Raw genomic sequence first — 19901 nt, forward strand, 5'->3', positions numbered from 1 at the left:
TCCCCTGCCCATCCTCCTCCAAACGGCCATACACAGACCGTACAAGTCTGCCCAGTAACTGGCCTAGTTCAATCTTTAATATTATTTTCTGATTCTAAATCTTCTGTGTTCATCCCACGCTTCTTTGAACTCAGTCACAGTTTTACTCTCCACCACCTCTCTCAGGAGCGCATTCCAGGCATCCACCACCCTCTCCGTAAAGTAGAATTTCCTAACATTGCCCCTGAATCTACCACCCCTCAACCTCAAATTATGTCCTCTGGTTTTACCATTTTCCTTTCTCTGGAAAAGATTTTGTTCTACGTTAATACCCTTTAAGTATTTGAACGTCTGAATCATATCTCCCCTGTCCCTCCTTTCCTCTAGGGCACAGGTGTCAAAGTCGGTCCTCGAGGGCCAGAATCCAGTCGGGTTTTCAGGATTTCCCCAATGAATCTGCATGAGATCTATTTGCATGCACTGCTTTCAATGCATATTCATTGGGGAAATCCTGAAAACCCGACTGGATTCCGGCCCTCGAGGAGGGACTTTGACACCCCTGCTCTAGGGTATACATATTCAGGGCTTCCAGTCTCTCCTCATACGTCTTCTGGCGCAAGCCTCCTATCATTTTCGTCGCCCTCCTCTGGACCGCCTCAAGTCTTCTTACGTCTTTTCATGTTGTCCTGATTGATTAAATTATGCACCTGGATATTCAATGCTTAGCCCTGTATTAGGTACCAGTATTCAACGTCTAAGTATGTGCAGTTGGTCAACACTTAACCAGTTAAATGCAGATATGAAGCCTAAACCAATTAAACAGGTCAAAAGATAGATACCAGTCCTATTTGGCTGGCTAAATAAATTGGTTAAGGGCTGACCTGACTGGCTGGGGGTCCCCCAGAACAAGTTTAAGAACCACTTTTCTAGACCATGGCCGTCGGGTTTTCAGGACTTCCTACATGAATACGCACAAAATCTATTTACATGCATGCAAATAGATCTCGGTGCAAATTCATTGGGGAAATCCTGAAAACCCCAGCTGGATTGCGGCCCTCAAGGATCGACGCTCGACAACCCTGTTCCAGACTATTCAAGTCTCACTAGATCCCTACTCATTTACACGAGGGAGAGCTCAAAAAGTTGACCCAGGCCAGGCTCAAGAGACAAATCGCGTGCGCAAATGAAAAAAAAAACATATTTCGAGTGCTCTTGTTTATTATAGCGCCATCATTGGAAATTGTGAGGAGTTCTACCTAATCCAGCACTTCAGCGAATTCGCGGGCCCTCTGCTCCAGGGCTTCTACCTCCTCCCTCAGCCGGTCAGGGTCCCGGAAGAAGAGGGCGTAGAGATTGCGTTCTTCTCGGCGGTGGGGCTCCAGCAGCGAGCGGTTCTTCCCTTTCCGGTCAGCCAGGATACCGAGCATGGACTGATTGAGCTGCGAGACTGCGGCGCCCAGCTCTTCCATGGCCTCGGACACCTCCTGTCACAGCAAGAATTTTTGGAATTAGACACAGGGACTTACAGAACATTCCTCTGTTCTCTCCTGTTCTAGAAGCATAGATGTTCCCCCTGCCCACCCATCTCAAGCCTCACCGTTTAGGATGACCACCCCTTAATACCATAATCTAGCGTGTTTTAAAAGCAACTTGAAAAGCTTTTTATTGAAACGGACATCGCTACCCCTTCGTACCAGTCTGTTTTGTATATCTGTTTGTATTGTTCATGTTATGTACTGTTAATAGATTTTTAATTTGAACGATTTTTTTTTTTTTTAAATTATATTTCGCTTAGTAAAACACGACAGGCAATCCAATCAAATTTTAATGAAACTTAATAATAAGCCTGGCCCACACATCTTTAAAACCTCAGCCCGAGCCTCGATGCCCCACTTCACATGACCCCCTTCGCTCATAGAATCTAGGTCATTGTACAGCAGGGGTCTCAAAGTCCCTCCTTGAGGGCCGCAATCCAGTTGGGTTTTCAGGATTTCCCCAATGAATATGCATGAGATCTATGTGCATGCACGGCTTTCAATGCATATTCATTGGGGAAATCCTGAAAACCTGACTGGATTGCGGCCCTCAAGGAGGGACTTTGAGATCCCTGGTGTACAGCTTACGAGCCCCACATCCTGCCATGAACCCAAGTCTGAGGCTGGGAAACCAACAAGACAGGACCAGTGCTTTTCTCCATGCCCTTGCCAATGCCCACTTCAGATTGTCAGTTTAGGGCAGGGATGTCAAAGTCCCTCCTCGAGGGCCGCAATCCAGTCGGGTTTTCAGGCTTTCCCCAATGAATATGCATGAGATCTATTTGTACGCTAATCGATCTCATGCATATTCATTAGGGAAATCCTGAAAACCCGACTGGATTGCGGCCCTCGAGGAGGGACTTCTGACACACCTGGTTAAGGGTTAGAACAGTGGTTCCCAAACCTGTCTGGGGGACCCCCAGCCAGCCAGGTTTTCAAGATATCCCTAACGAATATGCATGAGAGAGATTTGCATATAATGGAAGTGACAGGTATGCAAATCTCTCTCATGCATATTCATTAAGGATATCTTGAAAACCTGACTGGCTGGGGGTCCCCCAGGACAGGTTTGGGAACCACTGGGTTAGAATATCCCACAGCTCCTCTTTACACCCCCCTCCCACAAACACACAAAGTGGGATAATGTAATTAGAATATGTTCACGAGAGCTGAAGATACTTGCAAAGCAGATTATAAATTAATCAAATTTAAAAGAATAAACTCCATACAATAAAGCAGCGGTTTCCAACCCTGTCCTGGAGGACCATCATCAGCCAGTCAGGTTTTCAGAATAGCCCTAATGAATATGCATGAAAGAGATGGCAGTCATGCAAATCTGCATTATATGCAAATCTCTCTCATCCATATTCATTAAGGCTATCTCGAAAACCCGACTGGCTGGTAGTCCTCCAAGACAGGGTGAGAACCACTGCAATAAAGGACAGATCTAAAAAAAAAAAAACAACAACCCCAAAACACACCAAACAATCATACAAGATATTTATAACTCAAGAAACAGCAAAAAAATCAGTGTCTCCAAGATGAGGCCCCCATCAGCACCTAAGAATTGCTTAAAAAGAAATAAAGTGGTCAATTTGAAGGCTTCACTCACCAAAAGCTTGCTGAAAATAATAATAAGAAGAAGAAGAATCGAAGGCTTTAAAATTAGACTCTAAAATGTAAACGGTTAGGAAATTGATTTCACAACCAAAGGAGACATATAGAAGAAAGCCTTAGATCTTGTGGCCTCCCATTTTGGCCTTTTAAACAGACTTTACAATGCCCTGAAACCTCATCACACCCTCACTCGACCAAGCCTCACATAGACGAGATGAAGCAAAGAAGAATTTAGTGTTTTCAGAATTAAGCTCACGAACCCCTATCCTGCCCCTAACCTCAGTCTGGAGCTAAGCTATTCCACAGCGAACTGTGAACTTCATACTCTGGGGTATCTCACAGCCTCTACTGTACACCCCCACTTCAGTTCTCAGTCAGGGGCTGTGCCACTACACCCTGGGGGAGGCCGAATCTCAACTCTTGCACCCCTGGGCTGGGAACTTCTGCAATGGTCAGGGACTGACTTTTGGGAGGTGGTAGCCAGGCCTTGATTAGGGGTAGGCAAATGGGGCCATTGCCCTGTCACTGAGAATGCCAAGCCTGTCCCTGAAGTTGAAAAAGGGACAGATAGCAAGCAAGCTTCAGGGGCTCCCCTTCCTAGCATAGGCCCTGGTGGTAGTGATAGGAGAAAGCAATCCATACCTGTGCGCTAAGCATCAGCCGCTTCGAGTCTCCGTACATCAGACTGTAGAAGGCCTCGAAGTCCCTCTCCAGAGCCGGGAGCTGTGGGACACCCTCTCTGAGCTTCTCCTGAAGGGACATCACTTCCACGCTCAGCCACACGCCTCGCAGACAAAGGCTGTCGTACTTCTGAAACAGCTGTTTCTGATCAGGGGGGTCATCCAGCATCTCCCAGAGCCTGAGAAACAGGGAGGAAGTGTGTGTGTGTGTGGGGGGGGGGGGGGGGGGGAATAGCATGAGAGGCAGGAGCGAGAGGCAGCACAGAAATTACAGGAAGAAAAAAAAAAGACTTACTTCATTGCTGTATGGTCTTGGGGTGCAATGCGGACCTTGGGTCCCTGCCTCCTGGAAAGTTTGGGGTCCCCGTAGGAGGCGAGTCTGCTCTGCAATGCCCCCTTGTGGCTGTGCAGCGTCCGCTGAAGCTCTTCCAGAAGCCCGGCCGCGAGGCGGTGGTCCCTCCACTCCAGCTGCAGGGCCAGACCGAGGATCTCTTGCCGGGACCACTGATGCAGGAGCCTGGCCGTCACCCGCTCCTGCAGAGAGGAGACGTACTGCAGCCACAAGTCCTCCCTGTCCAGGTCTCCCTGCAGGATGGGGAGGGAAAAGCAGTAGGCCTGGTCCCGGAGCAGGCGCGATAGCCTCTCTCCTTTCAGGCTTTCTAGATCCCGTTCAAGCGCCGGCAGCTGCGTCGACAGCCACGAGACTTGGCCGCTGGGATCCTCCGTGCCGGGCAGCACCTAAGGGTTATTCAAGCGTTCCTTAAAAAACTTTCTTACACAAAGATGCTTTTGGGATTTAAATCTCTGTTCGACTCGTTTTCCCTTCTTTTATTTTAAAGGACGAGAGCCTAAATTCTGAAGTACAGAGTCTATGGGGTCCTTTAACTAAGGGATGCTAACTGCTTTAGTAAAAGGACCCCTATGTTTTGGGGTTTTTTTCCTTTTTTTTTTTTCCTTCTGTATCAAGTTAGTCTTTGTCTGAGTTGGTTTAAATTTTAAGCTACAACACAATGGTTATGTTTTTATGATGTACATCGCCTAGAAGTAATAAAGGCGATATTATCAAATTTTAAATAAACCTGAAACCTGAAATCCCACACAATCAAAACAGAACTGGTTTGGACAAGTTCCTGGAGGAAAAGTCCATAGTCTGTTATTGAGGAAGACACGGGGGAAGCCACTGCTTGCCCCGGATCGGTAGCATGGACTATTGCTACTCCTTGAGTTTTGGTCAGGTACTAGTGACCTGGATTGGCCAACCACGTGTCCCAGTAAAGTTGTCGCCAGTCTTCCTCCCCCTATCAAAGGCACCCACTCTTATTACTCCCCACCTGGTTCTAATACTAAGATGACTATCTTAGTATTAGTATCTTTGGGTCATCAACGAATAACACAGCCTGAGCTTTGCACTCTACTTCTGTTCTGCAGTACCCAAGCACTCAAGTTAAGGTCTGTCATATGAGGCTGAATCGTACCTTCTCTCTCTCAGCCCACTGCAGTCCAGCCTGGGTGCTCTGCAACTCCACCTGCAGGGAGAGGCGCTGCCATTGCCCACCGACATGGCACAGCCGTAGCCGATAAAGCTCCTCCCCCAAGGCTTCTCTCTTGTGGGTGTGGCTGACATCCAGCACTTCCCTCACCGGAGTCTCCGTGCCCTCTGACGGCCAGCGCAGTCTTGCCCTGGCTTGCTGCACCATCTCCGTTGCACAATTCTGCTCCAGTTGCATGTACAGGTCCAGCGCCAGACCAGAGGTCAGTAGAAGAACAGAGCCTCCATCTGCCTCTTCTCCCTCACAGTAACAGTGCTGTGCCAGCAGGCGTACTTCCTGCTGGCACTGCAGGAGAGCTGCATCCAGCCTCATTCCCTCTTCTTCCAGGGTCCACATGACCTCTCTCAGGCCCCTGATAACCAGCTCCTCCTCAGTACTCAGCCGGCATTGTTTGTGCTTCAGCGCAGACACCTGGACCTGCAGCTTGTTTCGGTTCCTCAGCAAAAGGTTTCGGGTGGCACGGAACTGCTGCAGCTCTTCCTCCAGGGTCCCCAGTGGCTTTTCATCCTCTTCTAATGGCTGTAGGCCCCTCAGCCTTAGTGGCTCTTGGCAGGTACGCAGGACTTCCTCCAGCGCTGGCCCTTCCAGAATAGGATGTCTGCTTTCCAGCAGGGCCTCATACTCCTCTTTGTGCTGCGTGTCCAGCAAGTTCCCCTCGTCCACGCTGTGGCAGAACCACTCCAGGAAACGCTCCGCTTCCACGCATTCAAACATCCAGTCAAAATCCTGCCCACTCAGGGCGCCCGCCTTGGGATAGCCAATCTGCTGAATGGTCTCCACGAATGCTGTTCCCCTGCTGACCACATCCAATAGGAACCCCTTGGAATGCCGCCTGGGCAACATGGTGCATTCTGGGAAGAAGTGAATAAAGGTCAAAGGTTATACCATGGATGAAGGAGGAAGGGCACAAGGTGGCAGAACACAGGATTGGGTCGGGGCAGAGAGAGAAAAAGTGACTTACTTAAGAAGTACAAATTGAAAAAACGAGTAAGCGCCTTCCTTCATGATGCATAAGTTGCAATAAGCCCAGTTCTTAATACCTCAAAATGCCAGCAATGTCAGCCAATAGAGACATCCTCAGTACTTCCAGCTTTCCAAAGAAGTCTTCTCCTTGCTGTCCCTTCCTACTAGGATATCGGCCACCCCAGATCTCATACCTCCAGTATCCTCATCAACCCATGATGTATGGACCTTCTCACCCACCAGAGCTGCCCAAATTACCCAGTTTCCAGGCTGGAGATTCCTAGATTTATGACCACCCCATCCTGATGCATTAAAGGACTTGTAGCACCGATTTCAATGGACAAGACCAGGCACTACAAATTCCACAATGCTTTGGGATGCAAGTTCAAAACCAGGGCTGGCCAAGAAGTCTCCAACATGGAAGTGGGGTAACTTAGCATTTATGAAAACCCCAGATCTCATATCTCCAGTGCACTCAGTAACCCATGAGCTCCACTACTCTTCTCACCCACCACCCAAATCTCACCCCTCAACATCTCCCTTGAAGTCTTTCTTCTGTTCCTTCTCTTACTCAAAGTTATCTGCCATTCCACAACCACAGCATCTTCAGCAAACTCTTCTTCTCTCACCCACCACCCCGGATCTCGCACCCTCAACGACACATGAAGTCTACCTCCTTCTCTCTCCTCCATCACACCAGATCTCATATTCTCAAGCCACGATATCTAACCCTCTTCTCTCTCATAGAGCTACCCACCCACAGCCATTAATTACCCATTCTCCCATCCTCTATACCTTCAGTGCTTCACAAAGTCTTTCCACTCTCTTGAAGACCCAGGCTATAAGGAAAAGGGGGGGTGGGATGCCCGTTAACACCTTTACCAGCCAACATCTCAGCAACAGGTGTAGGTGGGGAGTCATGTGTTGGGTTTTTACCTAATGAGCAGTTACATTGGCTTAGCTACCTTAGCACCAGTTGATGGGAGGGGTTAGGGCAGGAGTGTCAAAGTCCCTCCTGGAGGCCGCAATCCAGTTGGGTTTTCAGGATTTCCCCAATGAATATGCAGGAGATCTATTAACAATGAAAGCAGTGCATGCAAATAGATCTCATGCATATTCATTGGGGAAATCCTGAAAACCCGACTGGATTGCGGCCCTCGAGGAGAGACTTTGACATCCCTGCCCTACAAGTAATAAAGGCAATATTATCATATTTTAAATAAACCTGAAACCTGAAATCCCACACAATCAAAACAGAACTGGCAAGCTTCCATTATTTTGATGAAGAGAGACTACAGGAAATCCCTTTGCGGAGGGAGTGCTTTAGACTGGGGCAGTGCCAGGTTCTTTACCCAGGTCATGGTCACACCTAGCCAGTCAGGTTTTTTAAATGTGCCAAGTTACCCAGTTCTGGAGGAGGAGATTTTAGGCTAGTCCCGGATTTCTGACAGCACCATCCTTGTGCATCGCAAATTGCATGAGATCTATGGCTGTGGCACTGATTTTAGTGCAGGGGTGTCAAACTTCCTCCTCGAGGGCCGCAATCCAGTCGGGTTTTCAGGATTTCCCCAATGAATATGCAGGAGATCTATTAGCATACAATGAAAGCAGGAGGGACTTTGACACCCTTGTTTTAGTGCAGGGGTGTCCAATGTCGGTCCTCGAGGGCCGCAATCCAGTCGGGTTTTCAGGATTTCCCCAATGAATATGCATGAGATCTATTTGCATGCACTGCTTTCATTATATGCTAATAGATCTCATACATATTCATTGGGGAAATTTAGTTCAGGGGTCTCAAAGTGCCTCCTTGAGGGCCGCAATCCAGTCAGATTTTCAGGATTTTCCCAATGAATATGCATGAGATCTATGTGCATGCACTGTTTTCAATGCATATTCATTGGGGAAATCCTGAAAACCTGACTGGATTGCGGCCCTCAAGGAGGGTCTTTGAGATCCCTGAATTTTAGTCCCTCCTCGAGGGCCGAATCCAGTCAGGTTTTCGGGATTTTCCCAATGAATATGCGTGAGATCTATGTGCATGTACTGCTTTCAATGCATATTCATTGGGGAAATCCCGAAAACCTGACTGGATTCGGCCCTCGAGGAGGGACTTTGGAGACCCCTGCCTCAGGGTCATCCTTGGACCAATCAGAACTACAAGTCCCAGCATGCAACGGGGGGAAAAACTAGACCGGGCTAACCTGTTCCTTATGATATGGAGCTAGCTAGATACTCTAGTCCGGGATAAACTTCTAACCCGTTCTGAGCTCTCCTGGAAGGACTGGATATAAAACCAAATTAACATACTCCCAGTCATGTTTTCAGAATGTCCAAAATAAAGATACGATTATTTTAGTGCATATTATCCAATCTTCAATCTCTCTTTACTGTATCTACCTGTAGGTTTTCCATCTCTTTCTTTTCAAACTCTGACCTTCCTTTCTCTTATCCCCAAGTTTTTCATGGACTGTTTCCTCTCTCGCACTGCTGTCCAGCATCCCAAGGCAGCTTTCTCCTCCTGCCAGCTAGCATCTGCTCCACCATCCAGTATCTCCACCATCCAGTATCTACGCTGTCTCTTTCCCTTACCAGCATCGCCCTTCCTGTCTCTTCCTTCCCCCTCATCCAGGATCTCCTCTATGTCTTCACATGCCCCATCCCATAGTGATCCAGAATTGTCCCTAATATTGTGTACAATTCTGGAGATTGCACCTTTTAAAAGATATAAACAGGATGGAGTCGGTCCAGAGGAAGGTAACTAAAATGGTCAGTGGTCTTCATTATAAGGCGTATGGGGACAGACTTAAAGACCTCATTGTGCATATTTTGGAAGAAAGGCAGGAGAAAGGAGATATGATAGAGATGTTTAAATACCTACGTGGCATCAATGTGCATGAGGCGAGTCTCTTTCATTTGAGAGGAAGCTCTGGAATGAGAGGGCTTAGGATGGTTAAGAGGGGATATGATAGAGACTTCTAAAATACTAAAAGGATTTGACAAAATAGAGCAAGAAACATCGTTATTCACATTGTCAAATGTGACAACACGGACAAGAGGTCATGGACTGAAACTGAGGGGCGACAGGCCCAGGACAAATGTCAGGAAGTTCTGTTTCACACAGCGAGTGGTGGACGCTTGGAATGCTCTATCGGAGGAGGTTGTGTCGGAGACCATCATTCCAGGATTCAAGGGCAAGTTGGATGCACACCTTCTTGCGAATCACATTGAGGGATACGGGTAAACAAGGTATTCATCAGGAACATCTAGCTTAGCCTCCGCGTGCGCGGGTCGCCGGTCTAGATGGACCTAAGATCTGATCCGGTGAAGGGATTTCTTATGTTCTTAGGTGATAGGCTCTGGAGTAATCTAAGGAAATACTTTTTTAAAGAAAGGGTGGTAGATGTGTGGAACAGTCTCCCGGAAGAGGTGGTGGAGACAGAGGCTGTGTCTGAATTCAAGAGGGCCTGGGATAGGCACGTGGAATCTCTCGGAGAGAGAAAGAGATAATGGTTACTGCGGATGGGCAGACTGGATGGGCCATTTGGCCTTTATCTGCCATCATGTTTCTGTTTCTATAACCATAAAGCTCTATGACCTCACAATGCAGGTGTAAAGAGTCTTAGCCAATAGGAAGAAGAGATGCAAATGTTAAGAGCCTTAGCCAATTGGGAGAGGAGGAGATAGTGAATGCTCTGGATGGGCCATTTGGCATTTATCTGCCATCATGCTTCTATGTTTCTATATAATGAAACAGACCAATCAGATCGAAGGTGAGTTTCATCACAGGCGAAATAACCCAGGTAATAAGCCGCAGCCAGCGAAGGCACTCCAGCAATGGCTTATAGGACTGCTCAAGGAGACGGAGGGGGAGGGGTTCCTAGTATTGGTTTTCAAACAAATAAACCCAAAAAAGGGGGAAAAAATGTCAAAAATACAAATAACTAAGAATTCCTTCCTAAAGTCTGAATAGGAAAATGGAGCGATTGAAATACTGAAAATTGTTGTGAAATGAGGGCCCTCAATATTCACAACTCACGAATGGGGACAGTGCACCTGGGGTTTTGGCCAGGTACTAGTGTCCTGGATTGGCCACCGTGAGAACGGGCTACTGGGCTTGATGGACTTTGGGGTAAAATTGCATTATTTGCCGATGATGCTAAACTGTGCAACATAGTGGGCGGAGATACCATGCCCGACGATATGACACAGGACTTACTTTTTCTGGAGCACTGGTCTACTATTTGGCAGCTGAATTTTAATGCCAAGAAGTGTAAGGTTATTCACCTTGGCAGCAGAAACCCATGCAGAACATACACCCTGAATGGTGAGACCTTAACCAGAACGGGACCTGGGAGTAATCATTAGTGAAGATATGAAGGCAGCCAATCAAGTAGAGAAAGCCTCATCCAAGGCTAGACAAATGCTGGGCTGCATTTGGAGAAGCTTTGTCAGCTGAAAGCCCGAGGTGGTAATGCTGCTGTACAGGTCCATGGTGAGACCACATCTGGAATACTGTATTCAATTTTGGAGGCCACACTATCGGAAGGATGTGCTAAGAATGGAATTGGTTCAGCGATTGGCCACCAAGATGGTCTCAGGGCTCAAGGATGTCCCTTATGAAAAACGACTAGGTAAGTTGCACCTTTACTCTCTCGAGGAACACAGAGAGAGGGGTGACATGATAGAGACGTTCAAATACGTTACTGGCCGTATTGAGGTGGAAGAAGACATCTTCTTCCTTACAGGCCCTACGGCGACAAGAGGGCATCCGCTAAAAATCAGGGGCGGGAAATTCCATAGTGACACTAGGAAGTAGTTCTTCACCGAAAGGGTGGTTGACCGTTGGAATGATCTTCCACTTCAGGTTGTTGAGGCCAATAACGTGACTGACTTTAAGAACAAATGGGATCAACACGTGGGTTCACTTCAAAGAAGAACTTAGGGGGGAGGGTTATTTGAGTGGGCAGACTTGTTGGGCCGAGAGCCCTTTTCTGCCGTCATATTCTATGTTTCTATTGGTCTGACCCAGTAAACTGGAGCTGGCGATTAGTAAACCCAATGGGGTATTTACTTGTGAAACGTCCCAGAGAGTGGTAGAAAACTGGAACGCTCTTCTGTCGTAGGGGAAAAGACCCTCCAGGGATTCAAGACTACGTTAGACACGATCCTGGTGAGCAAGAGCGCGCGCTGGTAGGGCTAGTCTCAGTTGGAGCGCTGGTCTTTGACCAGAGGGCCGCCGCGTGAGCGGACTGCTGGACCACTGGTCTGACCCAGCAGCGGCAATTCTTATGTTCTTATCAAGTTTCAAGTTTATTGATTTGTAATATACTGACCATCAACGAGTATGTAGCTGGTTTACAATAAAATACTAAAATAGAGATTAAAAAAAATAGTAGTTAAAAGAAATGTCTATGGAAAAAAAAAAAGAAGGGGAGGCGGACATTAAGGACATCGACAAGACGGACTTGAAAGTGATGATTGAAAGGGAGGAGTGGGGAAAAGTTACATTATTAGAGATAAGGAAAAAAAAGGGGGGTAGAAAGGAAATGGACAGAAAGAGGATAAAACATTAGGGATAGGATTGCTTCTTGAAAGCGATTGGTGGGTTTAAGAAACATAGAAACATAGAAATAGACGGCAGATAAGGGCCACGGCCCATCTAGTCTGCCCACCCTAATGACCCTCCCCTACCTTTGCCTAGTGAATAGATCCCACGTGTCGATCCCATTTGGCCTTAAAATCAGGCACGCTGCTGGCCTCAATCACCTGCAGTGGAAGACTATTCCAGCGATCAACCACCCTTTCAGTGAAAAAGAATTTCCTGGTGTCACCTCGTAGTTTCCCGCCTCTGATTTTCCACGGATGCCCTCTTGTTGCCGTGGGTCCCTTGAAAAAGAAGATATCTTCCTCCGCTTCAATGCGGCCCGTGAGATACTTGAACGTCTCGATCATGTCCCCCCTCTCTCTGCGCTCCTCGAGCGAGTATAGCTGCAGTTTGTCTAACCGTTCTTCGTACGGGAGATCTATGAGTCCCGAGACCATCCGGGTGGCCATTCTCTGAACCGACTCCAGAAGAGAAATTCAAGCGCGATTGAATGCGTCTTGAAATAGAAACGTTTTTAGGTTAGTCTTAAATTTATCGATAGATTTTTCATGACGGAGGTGAGATGGTAAAGCATTCCATAGGGTTGGGGCTACCACTGGAAAGTTTGTTTTCCTAGTATCGAAAAATTCCTTTACAGAAGGAATGAAGAGTAAGTTCTGATCAGATGATCTGAGAGTTCGTGAAGGACGCAGGGGAATAAGGAACTTATCGAGAAAAGAAGTTGAATTTTAAAAACCAATAGGATGGTTTTGTGGGTGATACGATGTGAAATGGGAAGCCAGTGGGCTTCTTTCAGGAGAGGTGTGACATGGTCGTATTTCCCTACTTTGTATATAAATACTCCCTAATAAGAGATGAGTGTCCAAAATACTCAAATGTGAACGAAGTTAAAAATAAGAACGTTTTTCAACCGCTACAGTCCTACACTAAGGGCTCCTTTTACTAAGGCGTGTTAACTGATTTAGCACACGCTATAGATGAGCACATGCTAAATGCAAAAGGACCCCTAAATGTAGTCATTCGGCGTTCAATCTCAAATGATCACGCTGTTCCGATTCTATCAATGTGGCAAAAGTCATCAAAATTAGCTGGAAAATTTTTAAACTGAGGCACAGCACTTATATCAAAATGATATTCCAATCCAGCTATTAGTAATTTGGTTAAAAAAAAGCCTAAAAATGGTCTGAGGGATATTTGGAGCATTGAGATTAAGCATCAGATTTCAGCATCTCAATGGCCACAAATTTGGTCTTGGAGAATGAGATGTACAATGTCAACCAACGTCTATGAAACAAACTTGGTTTTTTTTGTTACATAGAGCTTTTTGGACCCCAGTTAGATTACAGAAGTTAAATAGTACCTTGTCTAATAGATGCTGGCATTGAAATCTGGATGTAGGGACTTTGGATCATCTCTTGTTCTATTGTCCCCATATCTTAGCCTTTTGGAACTCAATCTGGGATCAAGTAAATTGTTTATTGGAAAACCATGTAGCGTTATCTTATGATACTGTGCATTTTGGTATGTCTATAAGAAAAAAGAGTCCGATATCAATGTGTAATAACAAACTTTTATTGATTTTGACCGGAGTAGCCATTCAACATATTACTAATAACTGGAAAGATCATAGTAGGCTTAATTTTAAGTTTTGGTGGAATTCAGTATGTCACATATATAGAATAGAAAGATCAATAGTGGTACAGAATGGAAATTTTATTAAAATTTGGGAGCCATTAATGTCCTTTTGTCATGATTGATGCCATTTTTCTAATATTTTTCTATTAATTATGTAAGATTTAGGGTTGGGTGGGGGGTGGGTGGGTTTCCATTATATGAAAATATAATAAGTAGAGGGATTCGAGGGTGGGAGGGTTATATTTACAATTATAAGATATAATGATAAGATGCACAAGTGCTTAGATTTATGTTTATTTATTATAAATTTTTGTACACTTGATGAAAGTTTTAAAATGAATAAAGAATTAAAAAAAAAAAATGATATTCCAATGACTGCGTGGTGTTTTGAGTTCGACGGGGCTCTGTTTCGGAGGAAAGTCCCCCTCCCCCCTCCTTCCCCGGGAACTTGAGCACTGCTTACGGTTGCCTATAATCCAATCCTGCGACCTGATGCGCCAATGACAGAGAAGGGCGACAGAAATGCTGAAGGGGATGTCTCTTTCCATTGAAAGGAAACTCCGGAATGAGAGGGTGCGGGGGGTGGGGGCACAGCTCGGCCATTCCAGATCCCTGTGTTCAAGACTAATAAGGATTCATAACAGTAGCATCGAGGATCAGTTAATGTAGAGTTCGGGCCTTGGATCGCAGTGAGAATAAATGTATCTCTACTGATTTCCTGAATTGAAGGTAACATAGAAACATAGAAAGTGACGGCAGATAAGGGCCAAGGCCCATCCAGTCTGCCCACACCAATGACCCTCCCCTACCTCTCTCTGTGAAGAGATCCCACATATTGATCCCATTTAGTCTTAAAATCAGGCACGCTGCTGGCCTCAATTACCTGTATCGGAAGACCGTTCCATCGATCCACCATCCTCTTGGTGAAGAAGTATTTCCTGGTGTCGCTATGCAATTTCCCTCCCCTGATTTTCCACGGATGCCCTCGTGTTGTCGTGGGTTCCTTGAAAAAGAAGATATCCTCCCCCACCTCGATACGCCGCGTGAGGTATTTGAACGTCTCGATCATGTCTCCCCTCTCCCTGCGTTCCTCTAGTGTGTAGAGCTGCAATTTATTTATTCCTCATACGGGAGATCCCCGAGTCCTGAGCACTGGACGGGATCTGTCGCCAGCAGGCTGGAAGGCAATTCCCTCTCATTCCAGAGTTTCCTTTCAATTGGAAGAGACTCATCTCCTTCCAGCCCTTTCATCATTTCTGTCACCCTTCTCTGCGCTGTCTCGCTAGCTTTGAATACTAATCCATAACTTTTTTTTTTCCCCCTGCCAAAAAAAAGGTCTTCATTATGGCATTTTCCAGAATCACACAACGAGGAGCCGTGAGGACAAGAATGCCAGACGTTCAGCCAAGACTGTCTAGTTCAAAAAAAATCACTTTATTGGAGAATATGTCACAAGACTCGGCCCTGGCAGTTTTGGCGAACGTACCTTTATGAAGAGTCTAAGGGACCATGTTAAAAAACAAAATAAAACATAATTCAAAACATCATAAATGAACATATATATGATTGTAAAAAGATAAGCATAAACACGCAGCATAATTTAAAACATACATGTAAGGATAACCTGAAAGGCTGAACATAAGTAAACAGGAGAGCTCGGTTTGATACCCGTTGCAGCTCTGTGTGCCTTTGGATAAATCCCATGCCCTGTTTATTTTTCCACCATTTCAAGGTGGTAAAAGTAAGAAATACTTGCATCGTACATTAGCATTTCAGGCAGCTGTTACGTAAAGCCTGTTCCTACAAACACTTTAGAACTACCTGGCTAACTAGCTTAAGGCATTTCATATGTTATTTTATTGTTAATCTTTTGCTAACTGCATTGAACTTCTGGTTACGCGGTTTAAAAGCATTGTGTTATGTTATGTCATCTCATCGCCACAGGTACAAAATGTGCATCTGTATGCTTTGATTGGAAGCCCAGAAGGGCAGTGTATCAAAGCCCTCCCCCTTACAAAGCGCCATTTCCCTCGTGTCGAAGGACCCGTTTCTCAAGGTCCCTCAGCTCGTTACAAAACCAGTTTGGCTAGGCTCTAGAACAATGGAGGTGGTTGTGCAGATGTTATGGAAAAAAAAGGTCCTTTTTATACTGTTCACCGGTGGCACAGTTCCACACAGGCCATCTAATAAATATATTTATTTAAAACATTTTTAATCCGCCTTCGTCCAAGGGCGGCTCACGACTTTCCAGACATAATAAAAGGAACATTTTAAAAGGAGACATACGTCAAGTGGAGGGAGATACAGAGTCACGATATTATGTTATCACAAATTCAGCAGGATTATGTCTGAGCATAAAAACATAAGAATAGCCTTACTGGGTCAGACCAATGGTCCTCAAGCCCAGTAGCACGGTGGACAATTCAGGTCACTAGTACCCGGTCAAAACCCAAGGTATAGCAATATTCCATGCTACCGATCCAGGGCTTCCCCCCATGTCTTTCTAAATAACAGACTATGGACTTTTCCTCCAGGAATTTGTCCAAACCTTTCTTAAACCAGCTACACTATACCCTCTTACCACGAACTCTGGCAACGCGTTACAGAACTTAACTATTTTATGAGTGAAAAAAAATTTCTTCCTATTGGTTTTAAAAGTATTTCCCTGTAACTTCATCGAGTGTCCCCTAGTCTTTGTCATTTTTGACGGAGTGAAAAATCGATCCACTTGTCCCCGTTCTACTCCACTCAGGATTTTGTACGCTTCAATCCTATCTCCCCTCAGCCGTCTCTTTTCCAAGCTGAAGAGCCCTAACCTTTTCAGTCTTTCCTCATACGAGAGGAGTTCCATCCCCTTTACCATGCCCCTGAAGATGTGGATAACGTGAGGAAGGACCTGGCGAAGCTTGAAGAAAGCTGCCAAGTTCGGAACCTAAAATGTAATGCTAAAAAAATGAAGTTCATGCATTTGAAAAGGCGACAGCGAAAGCCAGAAGGATGCTTGGAACACAGGGAGAGGATGGCTCACAAGAAAAAAAAGGGAGGTATTGATGCCCCTGTATAAGACTCTGGTGAGACCTCATTTAGAATATTGTGTACAGTTCTGGAGACCCCACCTTCAAAAAGATATAAACAGAGTCAGTGCAGAGGAAGGCTACGAAAATGGTTGGTGGTCTTCATCATAAGGCAGGGGTGTCAAAGTCCCTCCTTGAGGGCCGCAATCCAGTCGGGTTTTCAGGATTTCCCCAATGAATATACATGAGATCTATGTGCATGCACAGCTTTCAAGGTATATTCATTGAGGAAATCCTGAAAACCCGACTGGATTGCGGCCCTCAAGGAGGGACTCTGAGATCCCTGAATTTTAGTTCCTTAGGGCAGGGGTCTCCAAAGTCTCTCCTCGAGGGCCGAATCCAGTCAGGTTTTCGGGATTTTCCCAATGAATATGCATGAGATCTATGTGCATGCACTGCTTTCAATGCATATTCATTGGGGAAATCCTGAAAACCCGACTGGATTGCGGCCCTCAAGGAGGGACTTTGAAACCCCTGCCGTACAGGGACAGACTGAAGGTCCATCAAGCCTAGGGATCTCAAACTTCCTCCTCGAGGGCCGCAATCCAGTCGGGTTTTTAGGATTTCCCCAATGAATCTGCATGAGATCTATGTGCATGCACTGCTTTCAATGCATATTCATTGGGGAAATCCTGAAAACCCGACTGGATTGCGGCCCTCAAGGAGGGACTTTGAAACCCCTGCCGTACAGGGACAGACTGAAGGTCCATCAAGCCTAGGGATCTCAAACTTCCTCCTCGAGGGCCGAATCCAGTCAGGTTTTCGGGATTTTCCCAATGAATCTGCATGAGATCTATGTGCATGCACTGCTTTCAATGCATATTCATTGGGGAAATCCTGAAAACCTGACTGGATTGCAGCCCTCAAGGAGGGACTTTGAGATCCCTGTCATAAGGCATATGGGGACAGATCTCAATCTGTACACCTTGGAGCAGTGTTTTCAACCCGGTCCTGGAGTACCCCCTTGCCAGTCAGGTTTTTAGGATATCCACAATGAATATGCATGAAAGAAATTTGCATATAATGGAAGCAAATCAAATTTATGCAGAAAACCTGACTGGCAAGGGGGTATTCCAAGACCGGGTTGAGAAACACTGCCCTAGAGCAGTGTCTTCCGGCGCTTAAGTTTAGGCAAGGTTTCCAGAGTTTCCTCCTCAGCGCCAGAACCCAGATAACTCTGCAAGTATGTGAGGACCCGCTATGGCTAGACTCCTACTGACCCAAAGGCCGATGCTCAAAGCTCTGGCCCTAAAGCCATCGGCGCAAACCCTGCAACGTGACAACGGCGCAGAAGCCCTAGCTAACCAAAGCTCAAAGCAATCGACCTTCCAATTTTAGGCGCGCTTTTAAACGGAAGGCATGGGGGAAGAACGCGCCCGGCGCACACACACAAGAGTTGTGCTAGTAAGTGTAGCTGAAACAAAATCGGAAGCGCACATGCACATTGGCGCCGTTCTTCCACGCCTTTAAAAATGATTTATTAATCTACGCCGCGCTGTACATTAAAACGGCGGTTCTTACACCTGTCTTGGGGGAATCCCCTGCCAGTCGGGTTTTCAAGGTATCCCTTATTAATATGCATGAGGTGAATTTGCATATAATAGAGACAACAGGCATGCAAATCTGCCTCGGGCATATTCATTAGGGATATCTTAAAAACCTGACTAGCGGAGGGTTCCCCCAGGACAGGTGTAAGAACCACTGCTAAACTTTATAGAGACAATCCTTGCTCAGTAAGAACATAAGAATCGCCCTACTGGGTCAGACCCATGGTCCATCAAGCCCAGTAGCCTGTTCTCATGGTGGCCAATCCCAGGTCACTAGTACCTGGCCAAAACCCAAGGTGTAGCAATATTCCATGCTACCGATCCAGGGCAAGCAGTGTCTTTCTCAATAACAGACTATGGACTTTTCCTCCAGGAACTTGTCCAAACCTTTCTTACAACCAGCTACGCTATCCACTCTTACCACAACCTCTGGCAACGCATTCCGGAGCTGAACTAAGAACATAAGAATCGCCTTACTGGGTCAGACCCATGGTCCATCAAGCCCAGTAGCCTGTTCTCATGGTGGCCAATCCCAGGTCACTAGTACCTGGCCAAAACCCAAGGTGTAGCAATATTCCATGCTACCGATCCAGGGCAAGCAGTGTCTTTCTCAATAACAGACTATAGACTTTTCCTCCAGGAACTTGTCCAAACCTTTCTTAAAACCAGCTACGCTATCTGCTCTTACCACATCCTCTGGCAACGCATTCCAGAGCTTAATCAATAAACTTTCTGATCTGCCAGGACTTCGCTTAGGCCTCACCTCTTTAAGTCATTCCATTGCTACCTGTAGACAAATAACACTTATCCACTCCTCATCCCTCCTTCATACTCTGAAATTCCCTATCAATGGTACCTGTTGGGCCACTCATGAGAGTGAGAGGGACGTACCAGGATGTGTTGAAACTATTGGCTATTATTACACACGATATTTCATTAGCTCAAAGAATCCAGGTAGCAAACTGGAATTTGTGCCCGGATCTGGGAAGTCAGCTTTGCCAAAAGCAATCAGTGTCTGCCTGCACTGCCTGTCCTAGCAGTGGAATCGCCTGTACCCGTGGTTTGGGATAAAGCTCCAGCTGGTGCCTACTGGCGGCACAAGGGATCCCGGGGTGAAGGCCGCTGCGGGTGGCAGGGATCGGAGAGGGGACCCCCCTGCCGCCAGGATGAACACGCTGCTACCGTTGCTGCTTCTGGGGAGCCTCTGTGCGCAGGCAGTTTTATCCGGTGCGTACCTGGGAGAGGAAACATCTCGTGGAAAAAGTCAGTGCCCCTCTGCCAGCTCTTCCGTTCTTTTGAAGGGAGAAGAACAGGGGCAGAGAGGGTTAAAAAAAATGCATTTGAAAGGTGTCAGTGTGTAACTTTACTAGGCAGGCTTTAAATGAGTGGATTGGGGACTGATGAGAGACTGGGGTGGGAAGGGGCTGCCCGCTCATATGGGCAGTGAGAGCAGGTGGGATTTGGGCTACAGAAGGAACATTGAATGTTAATCCCAGCATTTGCCCAATTGGCCTGTGTCCAGGAGTCCCGAATTCCTAGACGCCGACTTTTAGACCTTTGTAGAGTCAAAGTGTACTGGGAGGGCAGAATTTTGTTTCTTCCTCTCCCCTCCCACCCCGAAAAGTTTCAGTAGAATGTACTTGAAATATTTTTAAAAGATCTGGTGGAACTATATTTACCTGTGTCCTCATTTGCGCCAGCCTCAAACACTTTAAA

The 19901-nt window shown here is 46.3% G+C and overlaps 1 protein-coding gene across 5 annotated transcripts; it reads right to left on the reverse strand.

Moving 5' to 3' along the window:
- Window positions 1–1043: 1043 nt before the first annotated feature.
- Window positions 1044–19468, reverse strand: LOC117346703 (HAUS augmin-like complex subunit 3). 5 transcript variants are annotated; one of them, XM_033916706.1, is made up of 5 exons: window positions 6896–6985; window positions 5287–6212; window positions 4107–4549; window positions 3774–3990; window positions 1046–1463 (listed from the first exon to the last, which is right to left on the reverse strand). In XM_033916706.1, the coding sequence occupies exons 2-5, from the start codon at window positions 6202–6204 to the stop codon at window positions 1236–1238; spliced, it is 1806 nt and encodes a 601-aa protein (XP_033772597.1). In that variant the 5' UTR covers window positions 6205–6212; window positions 6896–6985; the 3' UTR covers window positions 1046–1235. The 5 variants fall into 5 exon arrangements, with proteins under 5 accessions (XP_033772598.1, XP_033772597.1, XP_033772594.1 ...); XM_033916703.1 differs by lacking the exon at window positions 6896–6985 and adding an exon at window positions 19421–19468 and having other exon boundaries at window positions 1047–1463; XM_033916704.1 differs by lacking the exon at window positions 6896–6985 and adding an exon at window positions 7099–7125 and having other exon boundaries at window positions 1047–1463.
- Between the last annotated feature and the right edge of the window lie 433 nt (window positions 19469–19901).

The sequence above is a fragment of the Geotrypetes seraphini genome, chromosome 12 (assembly GCF_902459505.1).
Source record: "Geotrypetes seraphini chromosome 12, aGeoSer1.1, whole genome shotgun sequence".
Taxonomy (NCBI): domain Eukaryota; kingdom Metazoa; phylum Chordata; class Amphibia; order Gymnophiona; family Dermophiidae; genus Geotrypetes; species Geotrypetes seraphini.

What these genes read in the sequence shown, in the direction of transcription:
- LOC117346703 (XM_033916703.1), bottom strand. An exon ending in CAAGACCATACAGCAATGAA is followed by an intron (nt 3,991 to 4,106) that starts GTAAGTCTTTTT and finishes CCTGTTTCTCAG; the next exon opens with GCTCTGGGAGATGCTGGATG. An exon ending in GGCTGATGCTTAGCGCACAG is followed by an intron (nt 1,464 to 3,773) that starts GTATGGATTGCT and finishes TTGCTGTGACAG; the next exon opens with GAGGTGTCCGAGGCCATGGA.